The following is a 23,076-nucleotide window of genomic DNA, read 5'->3' as shown; positions in this document are numbered from 1 at the left end:
AATCCGATAACTCTGATGTGTAGACTTGCCACTGTAGAGTTTATGTCGTCTTATCATTGATGAGAATGTCTCAGATGACAACCGAAATGACATATTCATTAAGTACCACCGCATATGTTCAATTGTTCGGATTACCAGAATATAGTTCATTTCCCCCCACCTACTGATGTTCCCAGAATCTCAATGTTAACCAAGGGTTTTGCAAATGTAACCTCAGTAGGGTAGAGAGAGGAAAAAGGGGGGAATAGGTATTTATGACTGTCATAAACCTACCCCCCAGGCCAACGTCATGACACATCCTTGGGTAGGTGGAGGGAGTCTGGAAGGGCATCTAGGAATCTTTGGGTTGTCCAATAATTTATAGCATGGCTTTTGATGATCCTTGGTTGGGGTCTGAGCAGATTATTTGTTGAGATTGCAAACGTAATAAAATGGTGGTCCGATAGTCCAGGATTATGAGGAAAAATATTAAGATCCACGGGACAAAACTAGGTCCAGAGCATGACTGTGGCAGTGAGTAGGTCCAGAGACATGTTGGACTAAACCCATTGAGTAAATGATGCCTCCGATAGCCTTTTGGAGTGGGTCTGTGGACTTTTCCATGTGAATTTTAAAGTCACCAAAAATGTGAATTATTATCTGCTATGTCTACAAGGTCCGATAGGAATTCAGGGAACTCAGTGAGGAACTCTGTATATGGCCCAGGAGGCCTGTAAACAGTAGCTATAAAAAGTGATTGAGTAGGCTGCATAGATTTCATGACTGGGAAGCTCAAAAGACAAAATTTTATAAATTTAAATTTGCTATCATAAATGTTAGCAACACCTCCGCCTTTGCGGGATGCGTGGGGGATATGGTCACTAGTGTAACCAGGAGTTGAGGCCTCATTTAACACCGTAAATTCATCAGGCTTAAGCCATGTTTCAGTCAGGCCAATCACACCACGATTATAATCAGTGATTAGTTCATTGACTATAACTGCCTTCGAAGTGAGGGATCTAACATTAAGTAGCCCTATTTTGAGATGTGAGGTATCACAATCTTTTTCAATAATGTCAGGAATGGAGGAGGTCTTTATTCCAGTGAGATTGCTATGGCGAACACCGTCATGTTTAGTTTTGCCCAACCTAGGTCGAGGCACAGACATGGTCTCAGTGGGGATAGCTGAGCTGACTACACTGACTGTGCTTGTGGCAGACTCCACTAATCTGGCAGGCTGGCTAACAGCCTGCTGCCTGGCCTGCATCCTATCTCATTGTGGAGCTAGGGGAGTTAGAGCCCTGTCTATGTTCATGATAAGATGAGAGCACCCCTCCAGCTAGGATGGAGTCTGTCACTCCTCTACAGGCCAGGCTTGGTCCTGTTTGTGGGTGAGTCCCAGAAAGAGTGCCAATTATCTACAAATTCTATCTTTTGGGAGGGGCAGAAAACAGTTTACAACCAGCAATTGAGTTGTGTGACTGCTGTAGAACTCATCACTCCCCCTACCTGGGAGGGGGCCAGAGACAATTACTCGATGCCGACACATCTTTCTAGCTGATTTATACGCTGAAGCTATTGTGACCTCTGACTGTTTCATCCTAACATCGTTGGTGCCGACATGGATAACAATATCCCTATACTCTCACATTTGCCAGTTTTAGCTTTAGCCAGCACCATCTTCAGATTAGCCTTAACGTTGGTAGCCCTGCCCCTGGTAAACAGTGGCTGATTGCTGGATGATTTGTTTTAAGTCTAATACTGCGGGTGATGAAGTCGCCAATGACTAGGTTTTTCAATTTGTCAGAGCTAATGGTGGGAGGCTTCGGCGTCTCAGACCCCGTAACGGGAGGAGTAGAGACCAGAGAAGGCTCGGCCTCTGACTCCGACTCGCTGCTTAATGGGAAGAACCGGTTGAAAGTTTCTGTTGGCTGAATGAGCGACACCGATTGAGCATTCCTATAGCATTTCCTTCCAGAAACCATGAGAAAGTTGTCCGACTGCGGGGACTGGGCGGGGGGATTTATACTACTATCTGTACTTACTGGTGGCACAAACGCTGTTTCATCCTTTCTGAAGCTGGACTTGCAGCACAGCGATCCTCGCCGTAAGTACAGCGACTGCAATTAGAAGGCATCATGTTAATGTTACTACTTAGCCTCGGCTGGTGGAGGTCCTGATGAACCACGTCCAGCTTGAGCGAGGGAAAAACCAAAAATATAAACTGTAATTAAAAAGTAAAAACCGTAAAGTTGGCAGGTAGCAAAGTAAGGTTAGCAACAAAACGCACAGCAGCACGTAAACAAGTCTACAAGTTGTGACCTGAAATTAAGTTTAGCACTGATCAGACCTACCACTCACTGTTGTGTCGTCAGCAAACTGTTGGAGTCCTGTTTGGCCACATAGTCGTGGGTGAACAGGGAGTACAAGAGGGGACTAAGCACACACCCCTGAGGGGCCCCAGTGTTGAGGATGAGCGTGGCAGACGTGTTGTTTCCTACCCTTACGGGGCGGCCTGTCAGGAAGTCCAGGATCCAGTTGCAGAGGGAGGTGTTTAGTCCCAGGGTCCTTAGTGATGAGCTTTGTGGGAACTATGGTGTTGAACGCTGAGCTGTAGTCAATAAACAGCATTCTCAAATAGGTGTTCCTTTTGTCCAAGTGGGAAAGGGCCATGTGGAGTGCGATTGAGATTGCGTCATCTGTGGATCTGTTGGGGTGGTATGCGAATTGTGGGTGTGAGCCATGACCAGCCTTTCAAAGCACTTCATGGCTACTGACGTGCGTGCTATGGGGTGGTAATCATTTAGGCAGGTTACCTTCACTTCCTTAGGCACAGGGACTATGGTGGTCTGCTAGAAACATGTAGGTATTACAGACTAGGTCAGGGAGAGGATGAAAATGTCAGTGAATACACTTGCCAGTTGGTCCGTGCATGCTTTGAGTACACGTCCTGGTAATCCATGTGGCCCTGTGGCTTTGTGAATGTTGACCTCTTTAAAGGTCTTGCTCACATCAGCTACCAAGAGCATTATCACACAGTCATCAGAACAGCTGGTGCTCTCATGCATGCTTCAGTGTTGCTTGCCTCGAAGCGAGCATAAAAGGCATTTAGCTTGTCTAATAGGCTCACATCACTGGGCAGCTCGCAGCTGGATTTCCCTTTGTGGTCTTATAATAGTTTTCAAGCCCTGCCACATCCGACGAGCGTCAGAGCCAGTGTAGTAGGATTCAATCTTAATCCTGTATTGATGCTTTGCCTGCTTGATGGTTCGTCTGAGGGCGTAGTTCAGGATTTCTTGTTAGCATCCAGATTAGTGTCCTGATCCTTGAAAGAGGCAGCTATAGCCTTTAGCTCAATGTGGATGTTGCCTGTAATCCATGGCTTCTTCTTGGGATATGAACACAGGGTCACTGTTGGGACAACGTCGTCGATGCTCTTACTGATGAAGCCAATGACTGGTATACTCCTCAATGCCATTGGATGAATCCCAGAACATATTCCAGTCTGTGCTAGCAAGAGAGTCCTATAGTTTAGCATCCGCGTCATCTGACCACTTCGGTATTGAGCGAGTCACTGGTACTTCCTGTTTTAGTTTTGGCTTGTAAGCAAGAATCAGAAGGTTAGAATTATGATCACATTTGCCAAATGGAGGGTGAGGTAGAGCTTTGTATGTGTCTCTGTGTATGGAGTAAAGGTGGCTTAGAGTTTTTCCCTCTGGTTGCACATGTGACGTGCTGGTAGAAATGATGTAAAACTGATTTAAGTTTGCCTGCATTGAAGTCCCTGGCCACTAGGAGCGCCGCTTCTGGATTAGCATTTTCTTCTTTGCTTATGGCCTTATAGAGTTGGTTGAGTGCGGTCTTAGTGCCAGCATTGGTTTGTGGTGGTAAATAGACAGCTGTGAATAACATAGATGATAACTCTCTTGGTCTATTGTGGTCTACAGCTTATCATAGAACAATACCTCAAGACTTATTTAATATTAATATAATAATAATAATAATAATAATAATAATAATAATAATAATATTATTATTATTATTATTATTATTATTATTTAATATTAGACATTGAACACCAGCTGTTCCTGACAAATAGACACACACACCCACCCCTCGTGTTACCAGACATAGCTTCTCTGTCCTGCCGATGCATGGAAAATCCCACCAGTTTTATATCATCCGTGTCGCCGTTCTGCCACGACTCGGTGAAACATAAGATATTACAGTTTTTAATGCCCCGTTGGTAGGGTAATCCATTTTTTTCCCCAATCATTACACATTGGCCATTAAAACAGATGGCAGTGGGGGTTTACTCACTCGCCTACGAATTCTCAGAAGGTAGCCCGAACTACACCCCCCCCCAAGGTGAGAGGATGGTGTAGTTGTGGTACACTGGTTTACTGTTACTTTGTTCAAGTGAAGGTGGAAGTGTGGTTTAGGTGTAACTGTGGCAGTGACAAACAGCCAGCAGCCCTGTACTTTTACTCTACTGTATGTGGGATTTAATTGTTTGCATGCGTAATAACTCAAATGTGTCAGGGGAAATGATTTATACTGGAACTATATTAAACAATTTAATTACCGCTCAATGTGTGTGTGTGTGACTGTGCATGTGTGTTTGTGCGAGGGTGTGTGTATGCGGGTGCATGCATATGTTTATGCCTGAGTTTGTACACGTTAAATGTGGCTCTCAAATGTATTGTATGCTTGAGTTTTTGTATGTGTGTGTGTATGTGTTTGTTTATTTAGGAAGGCATTATGTGCCCTAAATCACTCTCGGTCATTGGGCTGTGATAAGAAGCTGTTTTCTCTTTCTCACTGTGGAAGACTGGCTGTGCACTGTTGCAGTAGATGGTTATATGCCCTGGTAGATCCCCTCTCTCTCTCTCTCTCTCACTCTCTATTTTCCTCCTTGCCACTATCTTTATTGATCTCTCTCTCTCTCTCAACCTTTGTCTCTCTCTCTCTCTCAACCTTTGTCTCTCTGAGCTGTGGGAGCAGGCAGCAGACCAACCCCTCCCTGGCAGGGTGATGTATGTTTGGGCATGTTTGACGTCAGTCCTGGCCCAACGTCACAGACCTCCACACTCACAGCATTTTTCCCTTCTTTCACTCGCTGCCTCCCTCTTTCTCGTTCTTTCTTCTGTTGGCTCTTTTTATCATTTTTCTATCTGTCTCTCTCTATCCCTCAATCGTTTTATCTCTCACTGGCTTTCATTCTCCTACTCTGTTCTCGCTCTCTTGCTGTTTTTCCATTTTCCTCACTAGATCTTTCTATTCGGTACTCTACCTCTTTTCCTCATTATCTCCCTCCCTGTGCTCTGTCTTTCTTCAACATTCTATGTCTGTCACTAACCATTGGCATAGCCTCACACACACACACACACACACACACACACACACACACACACACACACACACACACACACACACACACACACACACACACACACACACACACACACACACACACACACACACACACACACACACACACACACACACACACACACACACACACAAAGACAATCACTCCCTATGGTGCAGGGTGTACAAAACAACAAATGGTCTAGAAGATCCATCATACATTCAATTGGTTCTGTCAGGTGAGGAGTCCACTCACAGCAATTTGATTACATCCACAGGAACCAACTGAGTGCTATCCCTGGGTTATATTGTCTCCATAAGCATCCCTAGTTGTAGCTCTCCTGACAAGTTCACTTTGTTTGATGTAAAGAGAAGACTCCCTTCCGGCTTCCAACACTAAGCGTGGGGACTATGAGAACCCATGAAATAGCAGATATGTGGACTTTGAGGGGCCGAAATAGATTTTTAAAGTTTCGTCTGACTTGACAAGATGAGGAATTGACCCAGTTTTCCTTCCTTCCTTCATTCTCTCTCTCTCTTTCTTTCTCTCTCTACTGTCTCCCTCTTTTCTTCACTATAGTCAATCTGTCAAATATGTGAGTGGTATTGGTGGTGACAGGAACAGTGTCATACTGTGGAAAGATAACACAAAGGATCATGTGCCTGGAGTTTAGGTACTTGTTTAACCTCAAGTGTCATAGGGGTCATCCCAGGCTAAACATCATGGGCTTTATCTTTAACCAAACATAGAATAGTCCTTGTGATGCCATGAGGCATGCCGTTAAGGTTTATATTTTAGAGACAATGATTTGTTACTCCAATACCATCTATATATGGTTTTGTCCTTATTTTTGAGACAGAGAACATCCCGCCAAAAGGTAAATGGTACATTCTGAGGGCATAATCTTTAGATCTGAAGGTTGGCTTTTAGAGGACACATTTCACTTTTCTCAGACCTGAAACATTTAGCATATTGTCATAATGGTTTATTTAAGACGGGAGTTCAGTCTGATAAATGTTCACTATAGTCACGGGACCACCCATACAAAAATGTATGCACATTGGATAAAAGTGCCTGCTAAATGCTATACTCTATATTATTATATTATATATGACTATTTTCTATCTTTGACCATGGTTTGATGTCATTGTACAGCTAACTGTTTTCCAGAGTTAGTCTGTCTGTGTGCTTTTCGATAATATGCTTTTTGGAAGCCTGCCTGCATTTTAGAGAAAGTCGAAGAGAAACGTTTTAAAAAGCACAATCATAAGTCCTGCCTTTTTTTTCGGGCGGGCCCAAAAGATTTGGTTGCCAGGCAATCTCTGGAATGAGTTTTCAATTAAATCTCTTCCAGTTCCCATCTTGGATTTAAGCATCCAGAACATTCTTCCGACTACTCTGCAGGGGGGCTCTCTCTTGTGTGCGAGAGTGTGGAGGGTGGAGAAGCTTGCCTTCCCATTTGTGCTATGTGCATGTTTGATGTACAGTATTTTTGTTTGTGAATCGGATGTGTGATGTGTGTGTGTTAATATATTTAAGTGTGTGGTCATTTGTTCTTTTCTGGTGCAGTAATGCTGTAGTTTAGTGTTGCCCTGATCAGTCTATACAATTATATTCTATTTTAGTAGGCTATTTTAGCTGGAGATATTAGCAGGATGCTCTGTTTGCTTGCTTCTTTCTCCTCTCTTATGAGGAAAGTGTCATCTCTCTGGCTGTCATGTGTTACGCTTAACTGCATCCCCCATGAAAAACTGCTACCTGGCCCTCCTCTCTTCCACTCTGTCTGCACAGGAATTTTTGGTAGGATGAATACGCATCATCACTCATATATAGGCCTTCAGTGGAGGAAGCTCTTAATTTTCAATCTTTCCCCTTCTCTTTCTCTCTCTCTATATTTTTCTCTCTCCCTGCTCCCCTTGCTTATTTATTATACATCTGCATAGCTCTCTCCTCCTCCATACATCTCATCCATCCCTCTCTCTCTTGCACCCACGCATGCGTGCACTCTCTCCCACTCTCCCTCCCACTCTTTTCCATTTCCCCCACTCTTCATTATTTCCTCTCTCTGTCCCTCTATATCTGTCTCTCTCTCTCTCCGCTGTCGTGACCTCAGATTAAGGTTGGAGGAATATGTAATTATGTTGTGTTGTTTGTTTCTCTGCAGATCCAGATTATCTTCCTCTGCCATTTATTTATACACTCAGTGGCCAGTTTATTAGGTACACCCATCTAGTACTGGGTCGGACCCCCCTTTGTCTCCAGAACAGACTGATTTCTTCGGGGCATGGAAACATTGCTCAATTGGTATCAAGGACCTAACTTGTGCCAGGAAAACCTTCCACACACCACCGCCACTAGCCTGCACCATTGACACCAGGCAGGATGGGGCCATGGACTCATGGTGCTTACACCAAATCCTGACTCTGCCATTAGCATTACGCAACAGGAACCAAGATTTGTTGTACGCGGAGATATTTTTCCACTCCTCAATTGTCCAGCGTTGTTGAATCTGAGATGTCGTTCTGCATACCACTGATGTACTACGCCGTTATTTGCCTGTTTGTGGCCCGTCTGTTAGCTTGCACGATTTTTGCCATTCTCCTTCAACCTCTCATCAACGAGCTGTTTTCGCCCACAGGACTGCCGCGGACTTGATGTTTTTTTTTGGTTAGCCCATTCGAACATTCAATCGAACAGTAGCTGAATGCCTCTGTGCCTATCTGCCTGCTTTACATAGCAAGTCATGGCCACGTGACTCACTGTCTGTAGGAGCGAACCATTTTCATGAACGGGGTGGGGTACCTAATAATCAGGCCACTGAGCGTATATTTGTTTATTTTAAAGTAATTGTGTCTTATCTCTGTGTTCTGTATGTACACATACTGTATCTCTCCAGAAAACAACTCTACCAGGATAGACAGACTGCAGTATATTAGCTAGGAAATGCCCATATCTTCAAAATACACTACATGACCAAAAGTATGTGGACACCTGCTCTTTGAACATCTCATTCCAAAATTATGGGCATTAATATGGAGTTGGTCCCCCCTTTGCTTTTACAACAGCCTCCGCTCTTCTGGGAAGGCTTCCCAACGAGATGTTGGAACATTGCTGCAACTTTTTATTGGCTTGCTTCAATTGGTCACTGATGTTGGGCCACAAGGCATGGCTCACAGTCGGCATTCTAATTCATCCCAAAGGTGTTCGACGGGGTTTAGGTCAGGGCTCTATGTTGGTCAGTCTTAGTTCTTCCACACCGACCTCGACAAACCATTTTCTGTATGGACCTGGCTTTGTGCACCAGGGCATTGTCACGCTGAAACAGGACAGGACCATCCCAAAACTGTTGCCACAAAGTTGGAAGCGCAGAATCATCTGTAATGTCATTGTATGCTGTAGTGTTAAGATTTCCCTTCACTGGAACTAAGGGGCCTAGCCCAAACCATGAAAACAGCCCTAGACCATTATTTCTCATCCACCAAACTTTACAGTTGGCACATAGAACCGTAGTGTTCTCTTGGAATCCGCCAAACCCAGATTAGTCCGTCGGACTACCAGATGGTGAAGCTTGATTCATCACTCCAGAGAACGCGTTTCCACTGCTCCAGAGTCCAATGTCGGCTAGCTTTACACCACTCCAGCCGGCGCTTGGCATTGTGCCTGGTGATCTTAGGCTTGTGTGCGGCTGCTCGGCCATGGAAACCCATTTCATGAAGCTCCTGACAAACATTTCTTATGCTGACGTTGCTTCCAGAGGCAGTTTGGAACTCGGTAGTGAGTTTTGCAACCGAGAACAGACAATTTTTACGTGCTTCAGCACTCTGCAGCCCCATTCTGTGAGCTTGTGTTGCCTACCACTTCACGGCTGAGCCGTTGTTGCTGCTCAACATTTCCACTTTGCAATAACACTTACAGTTGACCGGGCAGCTCTAGCAGGGCACAAATCCACTAATTTGAAAAGGATGTCAACATACTTTTGTATGTATAGTGTAGATAAACTACTGAAATGTACTTTGGCGTTTACTGTGGGTGGACTGTCGAATGGCTCTAACCTGTCCAATGCTTGGTCATGACAGAAAAACAGAGCAAGACATTGGCTGTTCTGTACCAAAAGCCCATGTAAGGACTGAAACCTATAGCAAACAACGAATCTCATAGTTGATCATTGTGTGGTTCGATCTCCTTTCTTATCCATCCCGCCTTCTTCTCGATTGGTTGATTCCTTGACAGAGATCCTATCAGGTTTGGTCGTCCAGGTGTAGAGTGCTACTGTCAACATGAGAGTGGAGCCGCTGTCATCTCGCTACAGTTTCTCATCAATGAGGTGAGTAATGAAGACAGGAACACACACCTCATCCAACACCAGGCCCCCTCTACTGACACTGTCGCTCTCTCTCCCTCTCTACCCCACTAAACCCCTTTCTATCTCCTTTCTTCTCCACTCCAAGACATCTCAAACACTCCTGTATCTCTATAGATGAGTGTGCGTGCGTGCCTGCGTGTGTGTTTGCGTCTCTTTGTGACTCAGCAGCTGCAGCAGACCCTGTGGGAGCCCTTTCCATGTCTGCTTGAAATTCTGCCTCTTTCACCAAGGAAACGTCATTGCAAGCTTGTGTGTGCATTGTGGACTGATGCTTACCTGTGTGTAAGTGCTGTCTTCTCCATTCCTGCCACAGGGGGCGCTGGTGAGTGCTCTGGCAGATGACAGCGTGCACCTTTGGAACCTGAGACAGAAGAGGCCCGCCATCCTCCACTCACTCAAGTTCAACAGAGAGAGGTAAAAAACCTGGAATCTCCTAGGTTTCTCGCTCTCCCTCTCGCTCTCCCTCTCTCTCTCTCTTTGTGTCTCTGTGTTTCTGTGTGTGTATGCATGCATCTCTCTCTATCTCTTACTCTACTCTACTTTACTCTACTCTTTCTTGTGGAGAGAGATAGGAGAATTAGAGGGAGCAGACTCTAGCCCTCCAGCACATAGACGATTGCAGCATAGATACTGGAGGCTGAGACAATACACCCGGACAGGGCCAACCAGACCGGATATTACCCCATCCACTCTGCCAAAGCACAGCCCCCACACCACTAGAAGGGATATCAATAGACCACCAACTTACTACCCTGAGACAAGGATGAATATAGTTTTCCACCACTGCACGAGCCTGAGCAAGACCGGACACGTCAGTGACTCAACCCACTCAAGTCGAGTATATCAACAAATCCTGGCACAATGTGATGCACCCCACCTAGAGGTGGCATGGAAGAGCGCTAGTAAGCCAGTTACTCAGCCCCCATAATAGGGTTAGAGGCAGAGAATCCCAGTGGTGACAGGGGAGCCAGTCAGGCAGAGACAGAAAGGGTGGTTTGTCACTCCAGTGCCTTGCCATTCACCGTTGCATCCCTGGGCCAGACTACACTCAATCATAGGACCTACTGAAGAGATGAGTCTTCAGTAAAAACTTAAATGTCGAGACCGCGTCTGCGTCTCTCACATGGGTAGGCAGACCATTCCATAAAAATGTAAAGCCCTCCCTCCAGCTGTTTGCTTAGAAATTCTAGGGACAATAAGGAGGCCTGTGTCTTGTGACCATAGCTTATGTGTAGGTATGTACGGCAGGACCAAATCAGAGAGATACTGTATTTATTGTATTTATTTATTGCATGTATTTATTCCTCTGTTCCCCATGTCTTTGTGTGGAATTGTTTTTTTACGTGTTTAATGTGATGCGCCAGACTGGTTTTCCCCCTGGGTATCGTATTTTGACCCGTTGTATGTATTTGTCATACATTTGTATATTTGTGAGTGTTTTCGCACTTATTGACTTTTACCTGTGGCTGGAGGATTTTTGACGCAGTTGCTTCTGTCTTTTGTGCTTTTGCCAAATAAAGGTGCGCCTGATCACAACTCACTGCTCTCCTGCACCTGACTTCGTACACGTAGAGCACAACATTGACAGTAATGCTTTGTAGGTTAGCAGTAAAACCTTGAAATCAGCCTTAGACTTAACAGGAAGCCAGTGCAATAGCACTGGAGTAATATGATCAAATATTTTTGTTCTAGTCAAGATTCTAGCAAATAAAGTTTATTTAGTGCTTTATCCGGGTAGCTGGGCAGTAGTCGGGTAGTGGAGCACTGCAGTAGTCTTATCTAGAGCGTGGATGAGCTTTTCTGCATTCTTTTTGGACAAAAGGTTTCAGATTTTTGCTCCAAAGGTGGAAAGACACTGCCCTGGAAATGTTCTTGATGTGTTCGTCAAAAGAGAGATCCGGGGTCCAGAGTTACGCCGATGTCCTTCACATTTTTGATGGTTGTACATTCGTCTAAGATTCATTGTCAGATCAAATAGCAGATCTCTTTGTTTCTTGGGACCTAGGACTAGCATCTCTGTTTTGTGTGAGTTTAAAAGTAAAACATTTGTCGCCATCCACTTCCTTATGTCTGAAACACAGGCTTCCAGAGTTGGCAATTTAGGGGCTTCACCATGTTTCATAAAACATATACATCTGTATGTCGTCTGCATAGCAGTGATAGTTGACATTGTGTTTTTGAATGACATCACCAATACGTAGATTATATAGTGAAAACAATAGTGGTCCTAAAACGGAACCTTAAAGTGGTCGTATGGACAGATACTCCAATCTCCACTGTGGAGCTTTGCAGCTCCTTCAAGGTTATCTTATGTCTCTTTGTTGCTTCTCTGATTAATGCCCTCTTTGCCTGGTTTTGGTGGGCTGCCCTCTCTTGACAGATTTGTTGGTTGTGGTGCCATATTATTAACATTTTTTAATAATGGATTTAATGGTGTTCCGTGGGATGTTCAAAGTTTAAAAAAATGTTATAACCCAACCCTGATCTGTACTTCTCCACAACTTTGTCCCTGACCTGTTTGGAGAGCTCCTTGGTTTTCATGGTGCCGCTTGCTTGGTGGTGCCCCTTGCTTAGTGGTGTTGCAGACTCTGGGGCCTTTCAGAACAGGTGTATATATATTGAGATCATGTGACAGATCATGTGACACTTAGATTGCACAAAGGTGGACTTTATTTAACTAATTATGTGAATTCTGAAGGTAACTGGTTGCATCAGATCTTATTTAGGGCCTTCGTAGCAAAGGGGGTGAATACATATGCACGCAACACTTTTCTGTTTTTTGTTTTAATAGAAGTTTTTTTTTTAAACAAGTAATTTTTTAAATTTCACTTCACCAATTTGGACTATTTTGTGTATGTCCATTACATGAAGTCCAACTTAAAACCTATTTATATTACACGTTGTAATGCAACAAAATGGGAAAAATGCCAAAGGGGGGTTAATACTTTTGCAGGGCATTGTAAACCAGGCAATAAACCAGTCCATGTAGACCTATTAGGGTTTCCAATCTCTCCTAAGCTTCCCTAAGGTCTAGTAGGAGGACAGATGCAGAACCTTGGTCTGACGCCTTTAAAAGGTAATGTACCACCTTCACAAATGCAGTTTCAGTGCTTTGATGGGGTCTAAAACCCGACTGGAGCGTTTTGTATCCATTATTTGTCTTCGGGAAGGCAGGGAGCAACACATTTTTCCCAAATTGTGAGAGGAATGGGAGATTCGACATAGGATGATATTATTTTTTTAAATGATATTAAAAAAAAATGTATACCCTCTATTTCTCCCCAATTTTGTGATTACAATCTTGTCTTATCACTGCAACTTCCCAACGGGCTTGGGAGAGACGAAGGTCGAGTCATGCATCCTCCGAAACATGACCCGCCAAGCCACGCTTCTTAACACAATGCCTGCTTAACCCGGAAGCCAGTCGCACCAATGTGTCAGAGGAAACACCATTCACCTTGACGACCAAGGTTAGCCTGCAGGCACACGGCCCACCGTAAGGAGTTGCTAGAGCACAATGAGCCAAGTAAAGCCCCCCAGCCAAACTCTCCCCTAACCTGGACGGCGCTGGGCCAATTGTGCTCCGCCCTATGAGACTCCCAGTAACGGCTGGTTGTGACACTACAGCCTAGGATCGCTGTAGTGATGCCGCAACCCTGCAATGCAGTGCCTTAGATCGCTGCGACACTCGGGAGGCCCGGCTGATATTCTTTTACATTTTCAGAGTCAAGGTTTGGCTTTTTCAGGAGCTTTGTTACTGACATTTTTAGTGAGTTTGGTACTCACCCGGAGGAAAGGGAACCATTTATTATGTTCAACATAGGAGGGCCAAGCACAGGAATAAGCTCATCAGTAGTTTAGTTGGAATAGGGTCCAGTAGGCAGCTGGAAGGTTTAGATGCAATTAATATTTTTGTGAATGAGTCGAAAGATACAGAATAAAAAAACTTGAGTGTCTCCATTGATCTTAGGTCCTGGCAGTTATAAGCAGATTCAAAGAGGTGTCCGTAATTTTCTTTCTAATGATCATGATCTTTTCGTCAAAGAAGTTCATGAATTCATCACTGCTGACGTGAAGTCCAGTTAGCTAAGTTCGCTTTGCGACAGTGTCAAAAACATTTTTGGGGAATTTTTCTATTCTGCCTATTTAGGTTGGAAAAGTAGGCTGATTGAGCAACAGTGAGGGCTCTTCGATATTGCATGGCACTGTCTTTCCATGCTAGTCAGAAGACTTCCAGTATGGTGGAGCGCCATTTCCGTTCCACATTTCTGGAAGCTTGCTTGAGGACTTGGGTATTTTCTCTATACCATGGAGCTAAATTCTTATGACAAATGTTTTTTGGTTTTAGAGGTGCAACTGCATATATGGTATTACGCAAGGTTACATATAGTTCTTCGGTTAGGAGGTTAACATATTTTTGTACTCCGACGTCCTTGGGTAGGTGGCGGGAGTCTGGAAGGGCATCTAGGAATCTTTGGGTTGTCCAAGAATTCATAGCGTGGCTTTTGATAATCCTCGGTTGGGGTCTAAACAGATTATTGGTTGCGATCGCAAACGCAGTATTATAAAGAAAAACATTTAGATTAACAATATTTATGCCATGGGACAAAACTAAATCCAGGGTATGACTGTGGCAGTGCATGTCCAGAGACATGTTGGACAAAACCCAAGGAGTCAATGATGGCTCCGAAAGCCTTTGGAGTGTGTCTGTGGACATTGCCATGTGAATATTGAAGTCACCAAAAATGTGAATATTATCTGCCATGACTACAAGATCCGTTAGGTTCAATTCAGGAACCTCAATGAGTCATCTCCCCGAATGATGTATTAAACGGCCCAGGAGCCTTCTGTAAAGTTGAAGCAGACCATGGTGCTTGCCTACGGAGCAGTAGATAGGCTACAAAGTTATCCACCTCTGTGTACCACTGGCTGCCCAGTCAAAACTGTTCGCTGCTCTGGCTCCCCAGGTGGAACAAACTTTGGAGTCATGACTAAACCCCACCTCTTTAAGAATACCTAGCTAAAATTTACTTTTAAAGTGGCTGTTCCACTGGATGTCATAAGGTGAATGCATTGTAAATATCTGTGACAAATCTGCCTTTGTGGGATGCGCAGGGGATATGTCACTAGTGTAACCAGGAGCCCTGTAAACAGTACAGTAGATATACAAAGTTATTGTGTAGGCACAATAAAAATACATTGAAATATCAATAAATGTATCAGGCTTGAGCCATGTTTCAGTCAGGCCAATCACATCAAGGTTATGCTCAGTGATTAGTTCATTGACTATGACTGCCTTGGAAGTGAGGGATCTAACATTAAGTAGTCCTATTTTGAGATGTGAGATATCACAATCTCTTTCAATAATGACAGGAATGGAGGAGGTCTTGTGTTTAGTAGCGTGTTGCATGCTCCTGTCTGTTCACTGGCAATCGTTCTGCTCCATATAAACCAAGGCTTATGTATAAAGGGTATCTGTCAGTCCTGTCCCGCCCAGGGTAAAGGAGGTGACATATGTGCACCTGATTTGCCTCTTTCATCCTCCCCTTCTCCTTCTTCCCAACCCAGCAACTAGATTATTCCGATCAATCGCTCCTACCCAGCCCCAACATGAGGTGTAGATGTGACCACACACACACACACACACACACACACACACACACACACACACACACACACACACACACACACACACACACACACACACACACACACACACACACACACACACACACACACACACACACACACACACTGTTATTTGAGTATTTCCAAGCTGTTAGCTGATCCTATTCTGAATTATGTAATCTTAGTTTAATTGGGTAATTCATCAAATAATTAGAAAGCATCCGTAGTATTAGTTTTTTATTTTGACTCAATAACGTTGCAGTCAAACAGCAAGTTACTGGGGGGCAGAATCACCCCACTTCTAGTGGGAGGGGTCAACTGTCTGCTCCAGTGACAGACACAGGGCTTAAGCATCAGAGCCAATAACGGTGTTCTTTCCATGATCCCTCAGTCTGATAGGGGAAGGGGTTAAGCGTCAGAGCTAATCGCTGCTGATGTGACGGACAGGTGCCCGGCAGCGTCTTTACAGGCTGAATGTGTTCCTGCCGAGTCTGTGACTGTGTGTGACATTTAGTGAGCGTGGCTCTCAAACACAGCCTGCCTGGCTCCCTGAGCAACAGGAGTGAACTCAACAGTCCTGTACACTGAACCCCAGGAGACGAGACACATTCCCACAGAGCTAAGGGGAGGATGAGGGGAAGAGGAAGAGGAAACTATTCTTTCCCATATTGTTAGGATAGACAGTATAGGTGTGCCAGTGTAGGTCAAGGTAGAGACAACACATGTCGTTATCCTCTCCCTTCTTTGATATTCTGTGTGACTGAAATGCTCACACACGGCTTGGGATGTTTTTGAAACAGGCACAGCCGATCGAGTCCACTTATCACACTTCTAAATGGTGTTGAGGTAACAACTTTGAAGCAACATCAACGACAAACTACTGTTCAGGATTAGAGAAAGACCATGTCCCCAATCTCTCAACCGGGTGCTCCCCCTTCCTCGTCGTCTCCTTCGTCATCTCCTTTGCCACCTCCTTGTCTCCTCTCCTTCACCAGCGCTGATCAGAAAATAGTTGATGTGTTGCAGAAATCCCTCCCAGCCACAACTATAACTGATCCAGTCTCATTAGATATGCGGAGATGAGGACAGAGAAAGTCTTGTTGGAGCACTGTGGTCCATTCACAAAGTAGTGGCAGAGTCAGTGGGTCAGTGAGAGGGGATGGAGGAAAGAAGAGGAGGGGAGGAAATAAGAGAGGAGGAAAGGTGAGGGGAGCCATGGAGAGGAAAGGAAAGGAGAGAACAGGAGAAGAAGAGAAGAGGATTGGAGAGGAGATAAGAGGGGATGAAAGGAAAAGAGAGGACAGGAGTTATGTCAAGTCATTGTGGCTGTGGGGACTCTGTTGCCTCCTGGCTGCAGATGCAGGCATTTCAGCGTTTATTTTTTACTGGCCGAGTTAGATGAAGCTGATGTGATACACACACACGCACAGCACAGCACATGCAGTCTCCACAAACAGAACCCCAACCTCAAGGTATACTGCATACTGGAGGAACAAATCCATTACATAGTTCATAAAAAACAGCACCACTGGCCACCCCACTACCATTATTGTTTTTGTTACAGCACATATCATGCTCCGAGGGGAAAAAGTGTTCATTATATCCCGGAACTTTAAGGATTCCAGCTTTAAAGTAAAAAAAAACATATACAGGGCATTCTGAAAGTTTTCAGGCCACTTGACTTTTTCCTCATTTTGCTACGTTACAGCCTCATTCTAAAATGTATTTACTAAAACATTCCACACACAATACCCCATAATAACAGTGAACAGTGAAAACAGGTTTTTAGAAATGACTTATTTATACATACAGTTGAAGTCGGAAGTTTACAAACACCTTAGCCAAATACATTTAACCTCAGTTTTTCACAAATCCTAACATTTAATACAAGTTAAACATTCCCTGTCTTAGGTCAGTTAGGATCACCACTTTATTTTAAGAATGTGAAATGTCAGAATAATAGTAGAGAGAATTATTTATTTCAGCTTTTATTTATTTCATCACATTCCCAGTGGGTCAGAAGTTTACATACACTCGATTAGTATTTGGTAGCATTGCCTTGGGTCAGATGACAGATGTTTCAGGCAGCCTTCCACAAGCTTCCCGCAATAAGTTGGGTGAATTTTGGCCCATTCCTCCTGACAGAGCTGGTGTAACTGAGTCAGGTCTGTAGGCCTCCTTGCTCGCACACACTTTTTCAGTTCTGCCCACACATTTTCTATAGGATTGAGGTCAGGGCTTTGTGATGACCACTCCAATATCTTGACTTTGTTGTACTTAAGCCATTGGAACCTTCAGGCGTTTGGAACTTGCTCCCAAGGATGAACCAGACTTGTGGAGGTCTACAATTCTTTGGGCTGAAGTCTTGGCTGATTTCTTTTGATTTTCCCATGATGTCAAGCAAAGAGGCACTGAGTTTGAAAGTAGGCCTTGAAATACATCCATAGGTACACCTCCAATTGACTCAAATGATGTCAATTAGCCTATCAGAAGCTTCTAAAGCCATTACATACTTTTCTGGAATTTTCCAAGCTGTTTATAGGCACAGTCAACTTAGTGTATGTAAACTTCTGACCCACTTGAATTGTGATAAAGTGAATTATAAGTTAAATGATCTGTCTGTAAACAATTGTTTGAAAAATTAGTTGTGTCATGCACAAAGTAGATGTCCTAACCAACTTGCCAAAACTATACTTTCCCCCTTCTGATGACCAGGTGGCGAATCGCATCTCTGCATGTCTGGCAGACATATCAGTGTGGATGACGGATCACCACCTCAAGCTGAACCTCGGCAAGACGGAGCTGCTCTTCCTCCCGGGGAAGGACTGCCCGTTCCATGATCTCGCCATCACGGTTGACAACTCCATTGTGTCCTCCTCCCAGAGCGCTAAGAACCTTGGCGTGATCCTGGACAACACCCTGTCGTTCTCAACTAACATCAAGGCGGTGGCCCGTTCCTGTAGGTTCATGCTCTACAACATCCGCAGAGTACGACCCTGCCTCACACAGGAAGCGGCGCAGGTCCTAATCCAGGCACTTGTCATCTCCCGTCTGGATTACTGCAACTCGCTGTTGGCTGGGTTCCCCTGCCTGTGCCATTAAACCCCTACAACTCATCCAGAACGCCGCAGCCCGTCTGGTGTTCAACCTTCCCAAGTTCTCTCACGTCACCCCGCTCCTCCGCTCTCTCCACTGGCTTCCAGTTGAAGCTCGCATCTGCTACAAGACCATGGTGCTTGCCTACGGAGCTGTGAGGGGAACGGCACCTCAGTACCTCCAGGCTCTGATCAGGCCCTACACCCAAACAAGGGCACTGCGTTCATCCACCTCTGGCCTGCTCGCCTCCCTACCACTGAGGAAGTACAGTTCCCGCTCAGCCCAGTCAAAACTGTTCGCTGCTCTGGCCCCCAATGGTGGAACAAACTCCTCACGACGCCAGGACAGCGGAGTCAATCACCACCTTCCGGAGACACCTGAAACCCCACCTCTTTAAGGAATACCTAGGATAGGATAAAGTAATCCTTCTCACCCCCCTTAAAAGATTTAGATGCACTATTGTAAAGTGGCTGTTCCACTGGATGTCATAAGGTGAATGCACCAATTTGTAAGTCGCTCTGGATAAGAGCGTCTGCTAAATGACTTAAATGTAAATGTAAATGTATAGTTTGTGAACAAGAAATTTGCGGAGTGGTTGAAAAACAAGTTTTAATGACTCCAACCTAAGTGTATGTAAACTTCCGACTTCAAATGTTAGTATTCAGACCATTTGCTATGAGACTCAAAATTGAGCTCAGGTGCATCCTGTTTCCATTGATCATCCTTGAGATGTTTCTACAACTTGATTGGAGTCCACCTGTGGTAAATTCAATTGATTGTACATGATTTGGAAAGCACACACCTGTCTACGTAAGGTCCAACAGTTGACAGTGCATGTCAGAGCAAAAATCAAACCATGACGTCAAAGGAATTGTCCGTAGAGCTCCGAGATAGGATTGTGTCGAGGCACAGATCTAGAGAAGGGTAACAAAACATGTCTGCAGCATTGAAGGTCTCCTAGAACTCAGTGGCCTCCATCATTCTTAAATGGAAGAAGTTTGGAACCACCAAGACTCTTCCTAGAGCTGGCCGCCAGGCCAAACTGAGCAATCGGGGGAGATGGGCCTTGGTCAGGGAGTTGACCAAAAACCTGATTGGCACTATGACAGAGCCGAGTTCCTCTGTGGAGATGGTTGTCCTTCTGGAAGGTTCTCGCATCTCTGCACTTCTCCACCAACCAGGCCTTTATGGTAGAGGTGGCAGACGGAAGCCACATCTCAGTAAAAGGCACATCACAGCCCGCTTGGAGTTTGACAAGAGGCACCTAAAGGACTCTCAGATCGTCAGAAACAAGATTATCTTGTCTGATGAAAACAATATTGAATTCTTTGGCCTGAATGCCAAGCGTCACATTTGGAGGAAACCTGGCACCATCCTTACGGTGAAGCATGGTGGTGGCAGCATTGGTCTTTTCAGAGACAGGGACTGGGAGACTAGTCAGGATCGAAGGAAAGATGAACGGCGCAAAGTACAGAGGAACCCTTGATGAAACCAGCTCCAGACCACTCAGGACCTCAGACTGGTGTGAAGGTTCACTTTCCAACAGGGCAATGACCCTAAGCACACAGTCAAGACAATGCAGGAGTGGCTTTGGGACAATTCTCTGAATGTCCTTGAGTAGCCCAGCCAGAGCCCAGACTTGAACCAAATCGAAAATCTCTGGAGAGACCTGATAATAGCTATGCAGGGACGCTCCCCATCCAATGTGAAAGAGCTTGAAAGGATCTGCAGAGAAGAATGGGAGAAACTCCCCAGATACAAGTGTGCCAAGCTTGTAGCGTCATACCCAAGAAGACTTGAGGCTGTAATCGCTGCCAAAAGTGCAAAGTACTGAGTAGATACTTATGTAAATGTGACATTATTTTATATATATATATACATTTGTACCAAAAAACCCCACAGTTTTTGCTTTGTCATTATGGAGCATTGTGTTTTATTTATTTATTTCACCTTTATTTAACCAGGTAGGCCAGTTGAGAACAAGGCCTAATTTACAACTGCGACCTGGCCAATTTAAAGCAAAGCAGTGCGACAAAAACAACAAGTAACACATGGGATAAACAAACATACAGTCAATAACACAGTAGAAAAATCTGTATACAGTGTATGCAAATGAAGTAAGGAGGTAAGGCAATAAATAGGCCAATAGTGGCAAAGTAATTACAATTTAGCAAAATACACTGGAGTGGTATCTGGTGTGCAAAATAGTAGAAAAACCAAAACAAATACGGGGATGAGGTAAGTAGTTGGTTGGATGGGCTATTTACAGATGGGCTGTGTACAGCTGCAGCGATCGGTAAGCTTCTCTGACAGCTGACGCTTAAAGTTGGTGTGGGAGATATGTCTCCAACTTTAGTGATTTTTGCAATTCGTTCCAGTCAATGGCAGCAGAGAACTGAAAGGAAAGGCGGCCAAAGGAGGAATTGGCTTTGGGGATGACCAGTGAAATGTACCTGCTGGAGCACGTGCTACGGGTGGGTGTTGCTATGGTGACCAGTGAGCTGAGATAAGGCGGAGCTTTAACTAGCAAAGACTTATAGATGACCTGGAGCCAGTGTGTTTGGCGACGAATATCTAGCGAGGTCCAGCCAACGAGAGCATACAAGTTACAGTGGTGGGTAGTATATGGGGCTTTGGTGACAAAACGGATGGCACTGTGATAGACTGCACCCAATTTGCTGAGCAGAGTGTTGGAGGCTATTTTGTAAACGACATCACCGAAGTCGAGGACCGATAGGATAGTCAGTTTTACAACGGTATGTTTGGCAGCATGAGTGAAGGAGGCTTTGTTGAAAAATTGGAAGCTGATTCTAGATTTAACTTTGGATTGGAGATGCTTAATGTGAGTCTGGAAGGAGAGTTTACAGTCTTGCCAGACACCTAGGTATTTGTAGTTGTCCACATATTCTCAGTCAGAACCATCCAGAGTAGTGATGCTAGTCGTGCGGGCAGGTGCGGGCAGCTATCGGTTGAAGAGCATGCATTTAGTTTTACAAGCATTTAAGAGCAATTTGAGCCCACGGAAGGAGAGTTGTTTGCCGTTGAAGCTCGTTTGTAGGTTTGTTAACGCAGTGTCCAAAGAAGGGCCAGATGTATACAGAATGGTGTCGTCTGCATAGAGGTGGATCAAAGAATCACCCTCAGCAAGAGCAACATCATTGATATATGCAGAGAAAAGAGTTGGCCCGAGAATTGAGCACTGTGGCACCCCTATAGAGACTGCCAGAGGCCCGGACAACAGGCCCTCCGATTGGACTCACTGAACTCTATCTGAGAAGAAGTTAGTGAACCAGGCGAGGCCGTCATTAGAGAAACCACCCCTATTGTGTCACTTTCAGAGGTTTCTGACCACTGTAAAAATGCTTCCAACAATCAGTTCTGAACATCAATAATGGATCCTCTTTAAAGTGATTTAAAGTGTAGGCTACTCCTTCCAAATACGGAGACTCGAAAGCATCCTGTACTGTTATTTTTCGCCACTATATCCCCGAGTCGGGAGTAGATCATTTGCGCACCTGCTGCCTTCCTTGGATGTGGCAGCCAATTGTTTGGCTCCCTCTCCGGAATTGGGCATGCAGTGGGGCACAGTCCTCCAGTGATGGAGGAGACCCAAGCACACTCATGCTCACCCAGTGGGAAGCCACACCCTATCCACAGCCAAAGCCACGGGTAACGAGATGCCACTCGAGGTGTTCCATTTGAGAGTTTTTGGAGTATACCGCACAACATAGCCAACGATGGGGTTTGAGAAACTGACCACTGAGACAGATGGGTCGATTGGGTCTTGTTCGATGTGAGACAGGCCAATTTGAATTGGAGGCAGGGTGAAAAGAGGCACCACTGATGGGGGCCCTCCCAATGTGGATCACATACGCCAATCGGTCAGGATGAGTGAAACTGATAGGACAGACAGAGAGGGACCAAGGGGATGAATGGTCTAATGCAAGGAGTGAGAACCAGGAATGGGAGCACCACAGCCAGTCCCCATTATCTACTTGCACAATCAGTATGTTCTTGCCTTTTTATGGAGTTTTTCCAAGCCAACAAGCCTCTACATCTGCATTGCTCTCTGGAGTTTTAGGCTCGGTTTCTTTGTGACAGTGCTGATGTAAAAATGGCTCTATAAATACATTTGATTGATTGACTAGCGCCAGGTAAAAGAGCCAGAACCTCCCCAGGTGGCAGAGACAGACCCAGAGGTCGCCAGAGCAATCAATGGTCACCTGCCGAGAATGAGCAACCAGACGTGGGAGAATGAATATGTATAAATTGCACTCAGAACCACTTAAAAAGATACAAATTGCAACAGGATAAGATAAGATAAGTCTATAAAGGTCATTATAGAAGGTTATTAATGGTCTCTGTCCCCTGGAATGACATCTATTTCCTCTGGAGTGAAACCATCTGTTGTCAAAATGGGAAAGCTGTTTTGACTTTGGCTGTGTTATCTATTAGAAATCACTCTTTAATTTCTTGGTTGCAAAACTTCTACACCGTTCGCTCAATTTAATTTATGTGAGAATCATTGTACCATCTAAATCAGTGTGAAATATGTTGTCAAAAACAAAATATATTGTTTTTAAAGCTGTTTGAAGCTGGTGGACCAAAGCCGAACGTCTCTGCCATGTTATGGGGAGGG

At 44.7% G+C, this 23,076-nt stretch overlaps 1 protein-coding gene across 4 annotated transcripts in view; it reads left to right on the top strand.

Annotated features, from left to right (window-relative positions):
- The window catches only part of LOC118398375 (syntaxin-binding protein 5), a 157,639-nt gene that overhangs the window by 40,659 nt on the left and 93,904 nt on the right, over positions 1-23,076 (top strand). For 3 of the 4 annotated variants that reach the window (XM_052470656.1, XM_052470655.1, XM_052470654.1), the window contains exons 3-4: positions 9,593-9,674; positions 10,027-10,127. In XM_052470656.1, the coding sequence (XP_052326616.1) occupies positions 9,593-9,674; positions 10,027-10,127 (183 nt within the window). Of the gene's footprint in view, positions 1-9,592; positions 9,675-10,026; positions 10,128-23,076 lie in introns of those variants that run through there. The other variant, XM_052470657.1, reaches the window with a different exon arrangement.

Source organism: Oncorhynchus keta, chromosome 19, assembly GCF_023373465.1.
Source record: "Oncorhynchus keta strain PuntledgeMale-10-30-2019 chromosome 19, Oket_V2, whole genome shotgun sequence".
Lineage (NCBI taxonomy): Eukaryota > Metazoa > Chordata > Actinopteri > Salmoniformes > Salmonidae > Oncorhynchus > Oncorhynchus keta.
This window is presented reverse-complemented; position numbering and strand designations above follow the sequence as displayed.